Consider the following 15,697-nt stretch of genomic DNA (forward strand, 5'->3'; position numbering starts at 1 on the left):
TTTTATTTGGAGTAATTAACATGATGTGACAGTTTGCGTTGAGGGATATTTTATGGCCCTGTCACAAATGAGTGAAAGAAGGAAATGAGAGCTTAACAGTGACATCCTTCTTTTAATCATTCTTTTGTATTTAAGTACCTTTGTCCATATGGCATATAAGTAACCCCGTACACTAAGGTAACAATTTTAAAATATCCAGAACAGTGGCACAAATTAGGCAGCTTTGTATCCTGCTTAATTTCTCCTTTCTCCTATATTAGAAGTTGAGCAATATAAGTGATGGTTTGATTTCCCATCCCTTTACACCGAAACCATATCCTGTTATCAAACTTTTCCTGGATGATTTTGATGACTACATGATGAGGTCATTATATCTTGTTTATAGACATTACAGTGTTCACTCAATTATAATTAGGGCCTAATTAATAATTATAATACCTATTTGGGAAATTAGGTTACAGATTCTTTTTATAAACTGTTGGTAGGAGGTCAATATATTATGAATTATTCCAGCCATATGGGGGCATTCATAATAAACTTAATATACTTAGATTTAACCACCAAAGTTCAGTTTGCCATTTAGATTAGGTAGATTGAATTCTGAAACGTCCTCAACTCTCCATGTAAGTATGAAGAGTATAATACATTGCACACCCCTGTCCCTCCTGCTATGATAGAATAATACAACGTTTTGGACTTGAAAATAGACAGATGTCAGGGAATTATCTCTCTGACTTTTGTAAATCTATTAGCATAGAAATTTTCCTCTAAAATCTTGTATTTAAAGTTGTCCCTTTTAGTTTTGCAGCATTAAACCTGAAAGCAGATAGGACTTTGAGAATTATATGATATACTGTTACATCTTTCATGTAAGATTCGAAAGATACAAATAAAATATTTTGCAGTCTTTCTACTCTTTCCTCTACTATTTTAGCAAGAGTTGAATATGTTTACAAAAGGTTTCTGTGGATAAACACACCTTAACCTCAGCCTGTTTGAGTTCTAGTGTATGTGTTTTTTGGTATCACTGAGCTTACTTATTAAGCTGTTTGTTAAAAAGGGGGAAAAGATATTGATAAGTATTGCTTAATAGGCATCAAAATGGGCAAGATTATTGATATAATTAAGTTATGAATCCTATTTTCTTTTTATATTGACCCCCCCTCCCCAAATTAAGTTAATATTTAATACTAATTTCATGACAAACATTTCCTTTTAATGAAGCTCAGGGGTTTGCAAATCTTTTGTTTATGTCTTTGACTTGTTTTTTTAGAACTCTTTCAAGATCTAAGTCAATTGCAAGAAACATGGCTTGCAGAAGGTAAGGCAAAAATTGCTTTAAAAGGAGGGGGAAAGCAACTCTAGAAGGGGAAGAAAAAAAAAAAAAAAGTCCTGAACTTGCTGTCTTAATGTTCAGCCCAATTAATTGAGCTCTAAAAGAGCCACCTCATGTGTCATGCATACATTAGAGCCTCTGATGAGTTTGTCTTTGGGGAATCTGGGACTGCACTACCCAGTGTCATCACAAATTACCAGGAGAAATTGCTTCCAGCTCACAATCACATCTGCTTTTGGCAAGAACTAATGCACCAAGACTTCAAGTTCTAAGCCTCTGTTCAGATTTTAATTGCAATTGATCAGGTTTATATTATTGTACCTCGAGAGACCTCCTAGAGCCAGAACCCGGCTTGCTGTTTCCTTTAGAGCGGCGCATATCATTATTTGGTGTTCTGCTGGAGGACTTTTCTGATGGCAGAAATTAGTTTCTCTGGGTTCATCAGGACGGGATGCTTCAAGATTTAAGTGCAAGTGTCTTCTTCCCACCTTGTTCACAACACAGAACGTTAGGTGTGTATCCAATGCTAAGGAAATCTATGGCTTTAAGATAAATCTTGGGGAGATCTGAGGATTTTAAAACTGTTTTCTATTCGTTACTATTATGTGATGTTTGTTGAAATTGACCTTTGCTGTTATGCCACTTTTATTAGGATGTATTAAATATAGCAAGGAGACATTTAAAGGCATTACTTTTATTTTCAATTGCTTTTTGATAACATTTCATGTTGCAACCTATTGTATCTTTTCATTGTGTGAAACTTTTATTTTATAGGAACAATGAGGTATTGCTGTAGTACAGCCTTTGACAACTTGAGAAATGCCTAGTGTTGAGGGACTTTTGTTGGCGTCTATGATTTGAAATTTTTCTATTGGGTTTGTTATGATAAATGTGAAATATTAACTTTATCTTATGATGTGTTTTGTGGGAAACATAAAGAGTAAATTGTAGCTATTTAAGCGCTGAGTATAATTGTGTTATTTCTGTCTTTACATTGAATGGGAAACATGCGATTTGGGGAACAGATTTTTAAGGTGGTTAAAAGGAGAGGGTCTCTAAATGAAACCCAAGAATTGCTGCTGCTACTTTGAGGCAGACTGCTGTGTTTTCTCGGGTGGTCTTGCTTGCAGTTAGTTGATCAAGTTGCTGTTAGCATGTAAAATAAGTTTCTTTGTTTTGCTGATACTCTACTTCTTCCAAAGAGCTTCTGCAATCTTGATGAACCTGTTAAGTTAAATAGCTTTTCCAGTAGCCCTTTGAAAGGGTGATTGTATTTGTCTGTTAATGAAAGGTAAGTATTAATGAAAGTTTTAGTTATATTTAAAGGTCATTTTGCTTGTCTCTGTAAATGAAACTTATTGCAATAGATTACTTATTATTGCAACATAAGCCATATATTCAAACGTAACTTTTCAAGGAAGATTTGCACAGAGGCTCTTGCGTTAACTTCTGTCTGTTAGTTTTGCAAAGTTGAAGGTTGTGAGAACATTACACTTATGAGGGAATTTATTCGCTTATCCAAAATAACTTTAAAATATCTATTTTAATTGTTCTGGAAGGTTTGTTGGTTCTTAAGATGTTTAAGTCTCATTGATTCCAAGTCAGTGCACTTGCTGGCAGATTTTGAATGTGCATAGCAACTCTTTTCCTGGAATTTAAAAATGTGGAATGTGTGACAGACTCTTACCATTTTATAATCAGTTTCAGTGCAGTGTTTTACTTTTGACTTGTTTTGTTTCTTTGCCGCTCGGATAAGTGATTTGGTAATTTATCCAAGTTTATTTTAAAACTCTGCACTGAATATTCTTACCCGTAATAATTAACTTACCTGTAAATCAAATCTGAAGGATTAGCTTTATATAACATAAACCTAGAAAATGACTGATGTATGTGGCAGAACATGGACTTTTACTTAGAAAATAATTTATAAGCTTAAGTAAGGTCAGAAATTAATCCTCGGAGTGTTTTATTGAATACCCAGGTGGGCTACTATTTAGAGACTGTGATAAGATTGCATTTTAGAATAATTTAAACATTTTTCAGAGTAGTTCACATTAATCTATCCTATCATGATACAAGCATAACATTAATATGATTTTTTAAAAGCATAACATTAATATGATTTTTTAAAAATCTAGTACTAAGAAGAGAGGTTTTTTTCTTTAACTATTTGTTAATGGACTAAACATTTATTTTTCTTTTATTTATTTTTAGCCATTTTATATGTTATTTCCATGAGCATTTTAACTTAACTTTTCCCACATCTTAAACAACATTAGCTAGGAAGAGATCTCAAAATTACACTAGTTTATTCATAGCTAGATTTGTCCATTTATGTCCATTTGTCCATTTAACTTCTGGACCTCCAGAAATTAAAACATTGCCAAACTGGCAGACTATGAACCGTTTGCATATTTCTTTTCCTAATGCTTCGTCGCCAGGAAAGTGACCATGGAATTTTAAGACATCTTGACCCTTTTAAAAAAGATCATTGGCAATTAACCAAGTTTCTCCCGTGGGTTAGAATCCCACTGGGAAGTTAAACAGTTCTAAAAATCTTATTAGACATGAGAGTCAAGTTAGTTGTAATGTGTCACATGAAAAGTACATTTTAAAAAAATTATCTAAGTCCCTAAATCCTTGGGAAAGATATGTCCTAGCAGATTTTTTTTGTCCTTTAAGAATTTTTATACGGTAGACCCAAAGTGCAAGATGGACTAGTCATAGGTAAATCATTACGGATTATGAAATGTGTTTTATGTCCAGGGAGAAATGGGCATGGAGAAGGCAGGACTTGCTGGAGGGTGGGGTTGGAAGCAGTGTTTTCAATTCACTAAAGTTCTCTCCAAAAAATAGGCTTCCATTCTTCCCTCAAATTTCTAAACAGGGATCAAAAATATGTTTTTGAAGAGAAACTTTATACTGGTATCACTTTCCAAGTACTAACGCTGCAATTTGAAGGTTCTTTTAACATATATACCACAATTTAAAATAATCACATCTCATTTGGAAGAAAATTGAAAAGGTAATGTTTTCAGTGACCACAATAGCAGTTAAAAAAATGGAGAATATGCTTATTTTTAATTTTGCCACAGTCACTTTATATTTGTAATTTTACTGTGTACAATTCTTTATTGATTCTTTGACTTTTGAATTAGATTGCCACTGACAGAAAGGCACTTCCAATTATTTGATCCCATGAAACAATGAGTTCGAACAGCAATGCTATCAATGTCAGGGTAACGTCCTGTTTTAAGTTGTGCTTTAATGGATAGTGTCCTAGAAATTCTTAGTTAAAATGGAAACTTTGAGGTGGGGGGCAGAAATGGAAGGATGTAAAATTAAGTTTAAAAAAAGAATACATTCTTCTAAAGTTACTCATTAAAGCTTACCTGCTAATACAACTTAAAGAGAAATAGTACATTTCGTGTGTATCTCATATAAATACATAGTGACTTTTGAATGTTATTTTAATGTGGGTCTAGAGGTTTCCATTTATCAGTAATATTAAGGAAAAATGTCAACAGTGTTTCACCGCCATCAGAAAAATATTTTTCTGTTGCGTTCTAAGTCAGGATTCATGCTGCTACCACACTTGAGTCAAAGTTTTGCCTTCAATAGCAGCCTTTCTATACCAAAGGTTATTATCTCAGACCCTCATGCAGATGAGCTTTATTTCTCTTTTGTTTTATGTGACCTTCTGGTAATAGTCAGATTGACTTCAAAGTAGAGGCGTCATTCCAGCTCCTTCATTCACTTCGGTGGCTGGTACTAAATTTATATTCAAAATTACTTATTATGAATTTTCTTAAATAAGATGTGCTGTTGTTACTCATTATACCTAATGTCATCCACAAAACACAGTAGTCAAAATGAGCTCATTTTTTATTTTTCAACAATTAGACTGTTTCTTTTTGAAATAGGACATAAACTGGGTATGTACTCAAGTTTTGTTTTGTTTTGTAGTTTACCGTGATGCAGCAAAGAGAAAAGCCTTCAAAAACTACATTATTTTATGTGGCTTAAATAAAAAAGGAATTGAGAATTAACAATTAAGTTAGAGAAGTCCGTACTCTTTCTTGGAGTTCAGCAAGAGTCATCTGGGAGGGAGGAATGGGGGAGCTACCACCCAGCTTTTTCTCGTACCAGGAAATACTCTAAAATAGGAAACAAAGACTTCTCATTTGGACTTGATAAAAGGATAGCAGGTAGAGTTAATGTCTTCTATTTCTAAACATTTATTGGAATTATACAAGTGCATTTTTGTCTAGGGTCTATTTGCAAAACAGAAACATTTGTTAAAAATAGGATTTGGATTGGGTGCAGCCTAGAGTTTTTCCAGAAGATCTTAATACATGTTCATGAAATATTGCTGAGTTTTTGTACTCTTTCTTGAATTTCATAATATAACTTTATTCCCTTTGACTTGTGTGCAATCTTGTAATAATAATAATAATAATAATAATAATAATAATAATAATAATAATATACAAGTCAGCTCTCAGTAGCATTAGAGAGAATAGGTGGCTAGTAACCACAGCTCTGAGCTACCCTTAAGTTTTCAAGTCACTATCTAGGGTAGTTTAGAGTCAGGAAATTGAAGCTGATTTGAGAATTAAGACCACTAAAACTTACCATTTTCTTTTCTTTTAGTGCGTATAGAAAGAAGGCCTTTATCAAGTATTAAAGAGGTTTCTGTCATGGGGAAATAGCACCCCTTTTTTGTCTGTTTGAATACATTTTTACTTCTGCATTAATTAATGCTTATAAATTGGTACAATCATTTTAATGTTAGAAGCAGATGTGGTGTAAAACCAGGCTTAGTGGTCTCATGATTATTTTGTTCCATGGCCGGCCAGCTTGATTTTAGAATTAAACAAAATACTACTGTGTGAGGGTTGATTTTCTTGTTTCACTTTTATTTAAAAGAAAATTCAAATTTCTTCAGAGAAGCCTGTTTCTCACCCTGTGATCCAGAGTGAAACACTACAAAGTTCTTCAGTAATCTTAGAGTAAAGAACATTCGAATAATAAGCACGAAAAATAAAGGATTTCTTCAGTGGCTTTTCTTTTTCCTTCCTTCCTTCCTTCCTTCTTTCTATTCTTTCCTCCGTCTCTTTCCCTCTTGCCTTCTTTCCTTCTTAGTTTTGTAGATTCAGGTTTCTGTGACAAGTTACCCTCTAAAGCAGGAGAGGTTAAATATATATGTATGGATTTAATTTTGTCATTTATTTAAATGTGTGCCTTAATGGATCTGGGCGGTATTTGAGATAGAGCAGTAAAATTGGCGTGTTTATATTGCAAGTTCAAGTCGACTTGCTTGAGCTCTCTGGAAGGGTGTGACATGAAAAGATTGCGGTTGGGCCACATGGCTCACGCTGGACTGTGTTTTTGTGAATGGAGGCAGAACTCCAGCTCTGCCTGCTTGTCTGGAGGAATTGCTGAGGAGATCAGCTGTCTCATTCACGGGCAGAAAGAATGACTCACACATCTTCCGCCTTGTTTGGCTCCAGGTCATTGTTACAGTGGATAGAACTGGTTTTAATTAAATATTAACCCCTTTTCAACTTGACATGTGTTTCATTTGTAATTTTTCCACTTTTTCCTCTGCTTTAAAAGAAAACCTGACAGGCGCCTGGCACATAAGAAAAAGGGTTTTTTTTTTTACTTGCCTGCAGCCAAACTTGGAAAATATTTAAACCCTCACCTTTGCTGAAGTAATGAATATTACTTTATTTAAAGGTTGAAAATAAGCACAAAAATAAAAGCAGATCCCTCCCCTAACCCTGTCCCCTACCTGGGAAGAATTAGGTAAGAAAGTGTATTAAAATAAAAAATGAGGGTTAGTGGTTCTGTGACATCAAGACCGTGATGAATAGTTTGATCAGTTTCTTTCTCATAATACGTACTGCTGTATAGTAAAAAGAGAGAGAAAAAAAATAACAACTTTGGATAATAATCTAGCTAAAGCAAACAGCTAAGAGTGCAGACACTACCCTTTTAAAGCCCAAGTCCTGAGACTCGATAGCAATTTGTCTATTAATGTGCATGATAGAAGCGCTCCAGCTCTTACCAATAAAATCCACATGCTTAATCTTCTTGAAAGCCTTTTATTGGTCTTTTGGTATATACTTTCCCTTCTTCTCCTTTCTTACCCTTCCCTTTCCTCTTTAATTATGGAGTGTGGGGAAACATGTTCATTCCCCAAAGGTGATTATTCCAAGCAGAATTTATAAAAGATAGCAGTGAACAACCTTTTTTTTTTTTTTTTTAGATTGGCCTCGATTATGAATTTTCCACTTTGGAGTTGGTCTGGCTTGCCACAAATTTTCAGGCAGCTGTAGTTTGCTACTTTATAGAATTCCCATGAATTGAGTGGGGGAAAAAAAAAGGAAATGTATAATCCGAGTGTGGCAATACTTTATCATACTTTCCTTGCCCAGATCCAACGTGTGTTTTTCGTTAACTGCTTCCCTTTTACTCTAACTTGGAATTAGAGGTATACTTAAGCCTTTGTCTATTTAAGTAGCATGCTGCTTCATTTGGTCTATTCAGTTTCTTAAGATTAGCGTCTGTGAAAATGTGAGTCATATGTTTTTTGTTAAAATTCTGTAATGTGTTCAGGCATAAGTGTGAAGTATTTATTCAGTATGTTAAGGAGTTAGAACAGAAATAGCAATTTTTACAGCAAGTCTTATTCTTTTTACAAATTGTTCGACTGTAGCTGTTTTCTGGATATTTGTGAGGTCTAACTTCTGATTTCTTCTGTTCCTAAAGTTTGGCCTTTCTTTTCCCAAACCTATCTCAATGCACACACTGATCCATCAGTGATTTTTTACGCCTTTCATGCAGTAATATATATCATAGAGCTGCAACTTTGTCTTATGATAAATAGTAAGAGAAAAAAAGTCTGGCCTTTAGGGCATTCATACCAGTGTATTCTGTTACAAATATATTTTTGTTACTCACCAGCTATTTTTGACTATTCCTGTAAAGGGAGATTACATTTTTATTAGATTCTTGTAAGTGTTGGCTTTTTAAAAGCATAGTAATTGCTGTGGTTGATCATTTTGCATCTCAATAGTTATGTCTGTTTAGCTGTTAATTTAGAAGGGAAACCCAAACATGTGGATATGGTAGGAAAAATGTGCAGGATTTTGATTCTGTCTGCCCACTGTTATTTATTAAATAGACAGTAAAAACATTTTTGTAATTTTTTTTGTTGTTGAAAAGACTTAATTTTAAAGGATAGTCCTCCACTTACAATTTAAGTCTGAGAAAAATCAAGCTCACTGCAATGTCGAACAAATGTTTACAACCGAGAGAATGTTAAGGTACAAGTTTTAGATGTCATTTTTGTCCATCTCCAATATAATTCATTAGAAGTAAAGATATTAAACTTGCATTGTAATGATTAAAGTTTTTTTTGCATGAATTGAAAAAAATAGGTGGGTGATGGAGGTTTGGAAAGAAGAAAGTAATGTTTCTTGAGTATCCGGTACTGTGTCTGGCATTGTGTTTAGACTTTTTTTTTTTTTTTTAGATTGTTTCATTTAATCTTCACAAAAATCCTGTATTATCACTGTTAAACTGATAAGTAAAACGGAACTCAAAGAGGTTAAATAATGTTACACAATTTACACAGCGTAATGTGGAACAGTGAGTTGAAGTTGGCTTGACTTTGATTAACCTTGGTTCAGATATTAGTAGAATCTGAAGAAAAAGCACCTCTTCCTCCCGTACAGGCTGATCAAATAGGCATCAATTCTAGTTTGGAAAAAAGTTCCAAAGTTTTTTCAATCTTTTTGGTTTCATTTAGTGGCAGAGGATAGAATTTGTCTTTACTAAGCTTAAGTATCGGTGTAGAGAAGACAGTTATTAGAAAAGAGTTAAAGGCCAAACTGTATATATATTGGTAACAGGCAAGATTATCATTTGTTCTTCTCTTAATAACATAAAACTTATTCAGCCAAATATTTGGTTTTAAAAATACTATTAAATAAGCTGTTAAAAAGACATTTTGATTCTATGAATCTTGTATTCCTTTTTATACAGAATTTTTAAATACAGAATTTCCTTTTATACGGATTTTTTTCCTTAACTCATTCAATTACCAGCCCAACACTCTTTCAACAGAGACTGATTATTTTAATAAGAATTCCCCTCACAGAGCAGGCACTTTAAAAAAAAAATTGATGTCTCTCTTAATATGACTTGATTGGATAAAAAGTTTCAGTATTAGCTAATACTAGTAAAGTAATACTAGCTAATCAGATTATAGCTAAAGTTAATTAGGATGATAACTCATTATATTTTTGCTGAATTAAAAGTGACCCAACTTCTATTTTGTGTAGTTTGTGTGTGTGTGAGTGTGCATATTTGTGTGTGCCTGTGAAGAGCCGTTTTTGTGTACATTCTGTCAATTTGGAATAGGTTATTTTAAGGTCTAGATCAACTGTGATAAGAATATTCTAGAAGTGAAAGATACACTTGTTTTGATTGCCAAATGCATTAAGTGCTTGCTATTCAGTATTTTTTTCCTTTACTAAAAATAGGGAAGTCATCTGACATTAGGACTGATGAAACAGTGACATTCTTTTTGTTAGTGCTGAATAGTCACCAGGAAAATATTTTGCAGGAAAAGATGGAGTTTATTTATTTATTTATTTTTATCGAAGTAAAGTCAGTTTGCAATGTTTTGTCAGTGTCTGGTGTACAGCATAATGTTCAGTCGTAGATAAATTCCTTTTCATATTTTTTTCATTAGAGGTTACTACAGGATACTGAATACAGTTGCCTGTGCTATCAGTATAAACTTGTTGTTTATCTATTTTATATATGCAAGTATCTGCACATCTCAGAGTTTATTTTTCTTATTTCTTACTTTTATTATTGTGACAGTCATCATCGAGATCTAATATTATATAGGACCAAAATTAATGACAATCTTTCATGTAAAAAAAAGTCATCACACTCTTTGGCCAAATTCAGGGCAAATGTTTTTAACTGTGGCAGTCTAATTTGCGGTAGACCACGCACATCAAAAGTGGACATTTCTAAAAAGCAGAGGGATGTGTGTGCTGATGGAACATCATTGGAAAGAATTGTGTGGTTATTTTAAATGTATGGCTTAAGCACTGGCTGTAGGTGAATTGAAATACTTTTTACTCCATTCTTGCAAAAAGAAACTCTGCTGCTAATAGAATTCCTGTAGCTTCTTTTATTTTACGTGTTTCTTTTATTTCCATCTGGCAGGTGAAATTCAGAGGGACTCCAACTGCCACCATTGTATTTCTGACATATGTGTTTTCTGGTTGCGATTGATGATAACTTCTATTTCCCCTCCCGAGCATTGCTGTCAATACCATTTTAAATAGGAATTCACTGGCAGATAATCATAGGTTTGGTCTCAGCCTAGAGAGATCTTGTGTGAAAGATCTTATGACATACTTTATTCCTTGGCAGTTTCTCTCTTAATTTTTTTTTTAATTTTTTTTTTCTTCAGCTCAGGTACCTGACAATGATGAGCAGTTTGTGCCAGACTATCAGGCTGAAAGTTGTAAGTATAGTATGACTCGTCTCTTGAATTTGTCACTGTTTCCGTCTTTCATTCTTTCTTTGGGGTTGGTCTCCACTTCCAGTGTCTGTTCTTGCGTTGTGTTTTATGCCTTTTTAGCTTATAGTCACGAGGTGATTTTATTTGTCATGTTGTGACATCCAGAGAATCCCTGTATGGTCTGAGCAGAGCTCCAAATAGTAGTTAAGTAAAACCAACGTGATTAAAAGACCGTTCTCTGTTGGTTAATATCCTTGGCGAAGACACAGGGTGTGATCCATGAACGTGCAAATGTTTATTTCCGGTTTTTCAGTGTGTTCACCAGGCGGTCTGGGTGCTCATGGGAGATATTCAGTAGTTAAAATCCTTATGAGATTATTTATTGCATAACACAAAAATTCTGGACCGAACATTCTTTGGCTTATTGTATTACTTTACATTCATGAACTTTCACCTGCTTGGATTTCATTTTTAGCCTCGATTTCTGCTTCCTGGTTGCTGTAACACAAGTGGAAGTAGCCACTGGCTTCCCTCAGGACCCTTTCCCTGTTTGTTTCCCCGAGCCTCGCTCCGGGCCTGACTGTCAGAGTCCGCGTGGGGAGTGACACAGAGGTACTCCCACCTCTTGCCGCAGAGTGAGGTTTCGCCTGGACAGACAGGGTTGCCTCGGGGTTTGCTTCTCGTATTTATGCTTTGCTTCTACCAGCAAACTGCAGCTATTGACCTGACGTGTGAATAGTAAAGAAAAGGGTATAAATGCCATCTCGATGATAAAACTGACCTGATACAGTGGTGTTCTGTTCGCACCCTTTAAAGCTCTAACTCGTTTCATTTTTCCAGACCATTGACAGTTTCACAGGCGGCAATAGCGGCAGCAGTGACAGATGCTAGTGCCCTGCAACTTCTTCAGCCCGTATTTTCACACCTAATATCATAAATCTAATACAAATACCTATGGTACTTTGTGGAACAGATGTTTGGGAGCGATGTTTTCAACTTGGATGTTTGGTATCTTAAATTTCCCAGGTTCAAGTGTTACAAGAGGTTTCTTCCAGGTTCCTCTCCCATGTGACAGATTTTAGTTCAGCGTCATTGAAAAGTGTTTTTCATGTGTGGTAAAATATACATTACAGAAAATGTCTCATTTTAACCATTTTTAAGTGTGCAGTTCGGTGGCAGTCACACTGTTGTGCACACATCAACACTATCCATCTCCACAACCTTCTCATCGTCCCTGCCGAAATTCTGTACTTACTGAAAAATAATTTGCCACTTACCCCCGCCTCCAACCCTTAGTAACTGCTGTTCTATCAGCATGATTTTTGATCAGAGAAGAGAATTTTGTGTACTGTTTGACATCCGAATATATTTATTAGACATGGGATTTCAAGAAACCTATTCAGCTAATGTGCAGACCTTAAGTAGAGACTTCTAGAAATTCTCAGCAGGATGAGCGCTAGGCAGGGGCTCCCTTCTTTGATAATGTGTGAGAAGAGAATGGTCACATTTCTGCATTTCCCCTCCTGTGGGGCACGTGAGTTCTTTCTCAACACTAAACCTGCTATCTGAGTGGGAGAGTTCATCTCATGGGGTCATTTTACATCTGAAGAAATTGGGGATGATTTTAATATTCTGCCAAATGCCAGGGTAAAATGACTACCTAAAGGGAATTTTTTACTCTTTTTTTTTTTTCTGATTTGTCCTCTTTTTGGTTTTTCATATTCTTGATTCATTCATCTCCTTGAACTCATGTCTTTTGGTCCATGATGTATGATTTTTTTCTTTCTCTTTTTCACTCCTTTGATTACATTCCTTCCCACTTCACTCATCTTCCTTCCCTTTCTTACTCTTCCTTCCTTCTCTATCTCTAACCCTTTCCTCTTTGCTTGTACCATGCCAACATGGACCCATAGACCTTTCTGTGATGATGGAAATAATCTCTGTCCATCCCATTCAATATAGTAGCCACTAACCACATTCACTGTGGAGTGCTTGAAATGTGGCTAATGGGACTGAGGAAATTAATTTTTAATTTTATTTAATTTTGATGACTTAAAATTTATATAAACCCATGTGGCTCTTGGCTAGCATAGGGGTCAGCAGAGTTGTGCAGAGCTGTGTCTCCTGCATTGTTTTCTCTAGCTTGGGTCTCCAGTCTGCCCCCATCTACTGGACATCAGCCTGTGATCCACTCCTGGGCTCCCTGCACAAACAAGAACAATGCAGGACCTCCGGACTCACCCTCTAGCCCTCAGCTGAGCATCAGCATGAAACCCCATTGACACAGCACCCCCAGTTTTCCATGTGATGCTCTTCATACATGGAAGTAGTTCGTACTCAGTAAGACCACTGGTGTCATCTTTATATGTTCTGCCCAGCATGTCCCTTCAACTTCTGTTGACTTTCTAAGTTGATGGCATCCCCGAACCAAGCTGCAAACCTTTCATTTATCTTCACTCCCTCCCAGTTCTTTACCATTAACCTCCCTTTGCTTACCAAGTTGTTAATTCTACCTTTCAACTGTATCTTCATTTCCTGGCCTCTACTCCATCTCTGTTTCACTGCCTTCATTCCCACCTGCTCACAATCTGCTGCCACTGCACTTGGGAATCAGCCTTTCTGTTGGTCCTGCCATCAGTTTTCCTTCCTTCCAGACTCTCCTCTGCAATGATATTAACACACAGCCCTCTGACCTTGTTAACTTTCCCCTAAACTTCCTTCAGGACAAAGTCCTAATTCTTTAGCTGTACAGAACATTGTTCTATAACCTGGACCTTGACTACTGTTTGAGTTTTAACTCTTGCCATCCCAGACCCTGTTCCTCCCCATTCTCTAGACTGGAGCCTTTCTAATTTTTCAGTTTTCCAAATATAGTGGGCTCTTTCATGCCTCTGTGCCTTTGCACATGTTCATTTTACTTTAAACTTTTTTTTTTCACTTTCACTTTGCAGTCTGGTAAACCTCCTGTTGCAGGCTCAGCTGAGACTCCACCCCACTGAGATCTTTCTCGACCTTTCCTTGCATCCTTACCCTACAGAGTTAGACTCTATAGCACCTTGTACCTTGTATTTATTATGATATTTTAGATACATGGCGGTAAGTTTGTGAACTTGGGGATTAGGAGCATGTCCTATACCGTATGCTGGCATGTTTTAGAAGCACAGTAAGTAAAATTGTAATCATAACCATGATCAGCTCCCTGGTGCTCATTTCCTCTGAAGTATTTTCAAAGTCCTAACTCCCTTCTTAAGGTAGAGACATATGATCATGCCTTAAAGCAATACATATAGTCTCCTTCTGGGAAAAAATGCTGAAACCATGAATGTTTAACCAAGCTTTTTCAAAATGCTGAAATTTTGTCTTCCTGCCATACGTGAACATTTACACTTTAGCAAATATGGCTCTGGGACTTGTGAATAAAACACCTAATTAGAAAGGAAACCTATAAACAAAAGTCAAAATAAATCTGGAAGAGTCTAATTAAAAAAAAGTAGAGCAGTGATATATTTGAAGTTTCAGTGACATAAAGGACTATTGTTCGGATGATGGTGACCAGCTAATTTTTGTCTTCACTGAGGATGGAACTAGAGGGAAATGATCTGAAAAGAGGAATAGGGCATGCAGATTAGGTTCTAAGGAGGATCTCTGGATGGAGAATTTTATCAAATACTGGAACTGAAAGGCTATACTGTCTCCTAAATGCCCTTTACAAATGTTTGATACTTGTCCGTCTGGAAAAGCTTAGTTGGGCAGAGGGATCCTGTCTCTAGGAACAGAAAGAAATTCCATCCCCCCTGTGTGGCTTGTCTATAAATTCTGTTGGGCTTTTTTTTTTTTCAAATGTGAATAATCAGATTTTCTTACATACCTCAATCAAATAAAATGCTTCTGCTTTTGCTTTTATTGCTTTAGTCCTTTGGTAAATGTAGGTTAGGAGAATGAATGGCAAATCTCTGCTCAACACTACAATATAGAATATACATTTGATGGTAACACGTATAAACATATGCTGAGAGTAGTGAACAGGGCATTCGAAAATTGTGAAAAATGAGATTAAACCGTAACACTTGGGTATTTTCTAAAAAATTTCCCAAGCATTCCTTATTTTTATTTATAAGGTATTTCAGTTGGAAACCTGGAATCTTAATGATGTTATGCTATAGTTTGCTAACCTTTGAAGGATGCTGACTCTTGAAGCATGAATAGACATTAAAAACAAATGAAAACAAAAAACACCCTGCAAGCCCATCCTAGGAAATGAATGCGGGGTCAGAAGAACAATTATGTGGCTCTAACAGATTGTTTCTTAGAAATGATGTCTTCCCAAGGTAGATACACAGTTGTGTATGAACTGAATTTTTGTAAATCATGTGTTTTAAATTCAATACATCAATAAGCTTATATTTTTAAATCATTGACTTTAATCTAGTTCTATCACTCATCTTTTAAAATCTGCCACCTCTCATTCTCTTCATTACAAAGTTGCGTGTTGTTATTTTTCTAGTTAGTTCATTTCCCTTAGATTACATTTAGTTCCTTTCCATGTTTTCTCTACATGATTTATGTGATAGATGATGTTCAAATTAACATTTTACGTTCTCCCAGAACCTTCCAAAGGGTATAGCCAGGGTTATACAAAATTCCCGGCAGGACAGGTCTTTGTAACCTTACTCCTTTCTTTTACACTCCAGAAAGAACACTGGAATGCAAGTCAACTAGAATGATGTCATTAAAGGAATAATAACCTTGATTCTTTTCTGATATATTTATGAAAGTCAATTTTAAAAGTTGGCAAATTTCTATAC

General features: G+C 35.5%; 1 protein-coding gene across 4 annotated transcripts in view; it reads left to right on the forward strand.

Moving 5' to 3' along the window:
• Positions 1-15,697, forward strand: part of ETV1 (ETS variant transcription factor 1) — an 88,164-nt gene that overhangs the window by 1,916 nt on the left and 70,551 nt on the right. For 2 of the 4 annotated variants that reach the window (XM_064487534.1, XM_064487535.1), the window contains 2 exons: positions 1,274-1,321; positions 10,842-10,895. In XM_064487534.1, the coding sequence (XP_064343604.1) occupies positions 1,274-1,321; positions 10,842-10,895 (102 nt within the window). Of the gene's footprint in view, positions 1-1,273; positions 1,322-1,398; positions 1,849-2,602; positions 2,628-10,841; positions 10,896-15,697 lie in introns of those variants that run through there. The other 2 variants (XM_064487536.1, XM_064487537.1) reach the window with 2 other exon arrangements.

This window comes from Camelus dromedarius, chromosome 7 (genome assembly GCF_036321535.1).
Source record: "Camelus dromedarius isolate mCamDro1 chromosome 7, mCamDro1.pat, whole genome shotgun sequence".
Taxonomy (NCBI): Eukaryota; Metazoa; Chordata; class Mammalia; order Artiodactyla; family Camelidae; genus Camelus; species Camelus dromedarius.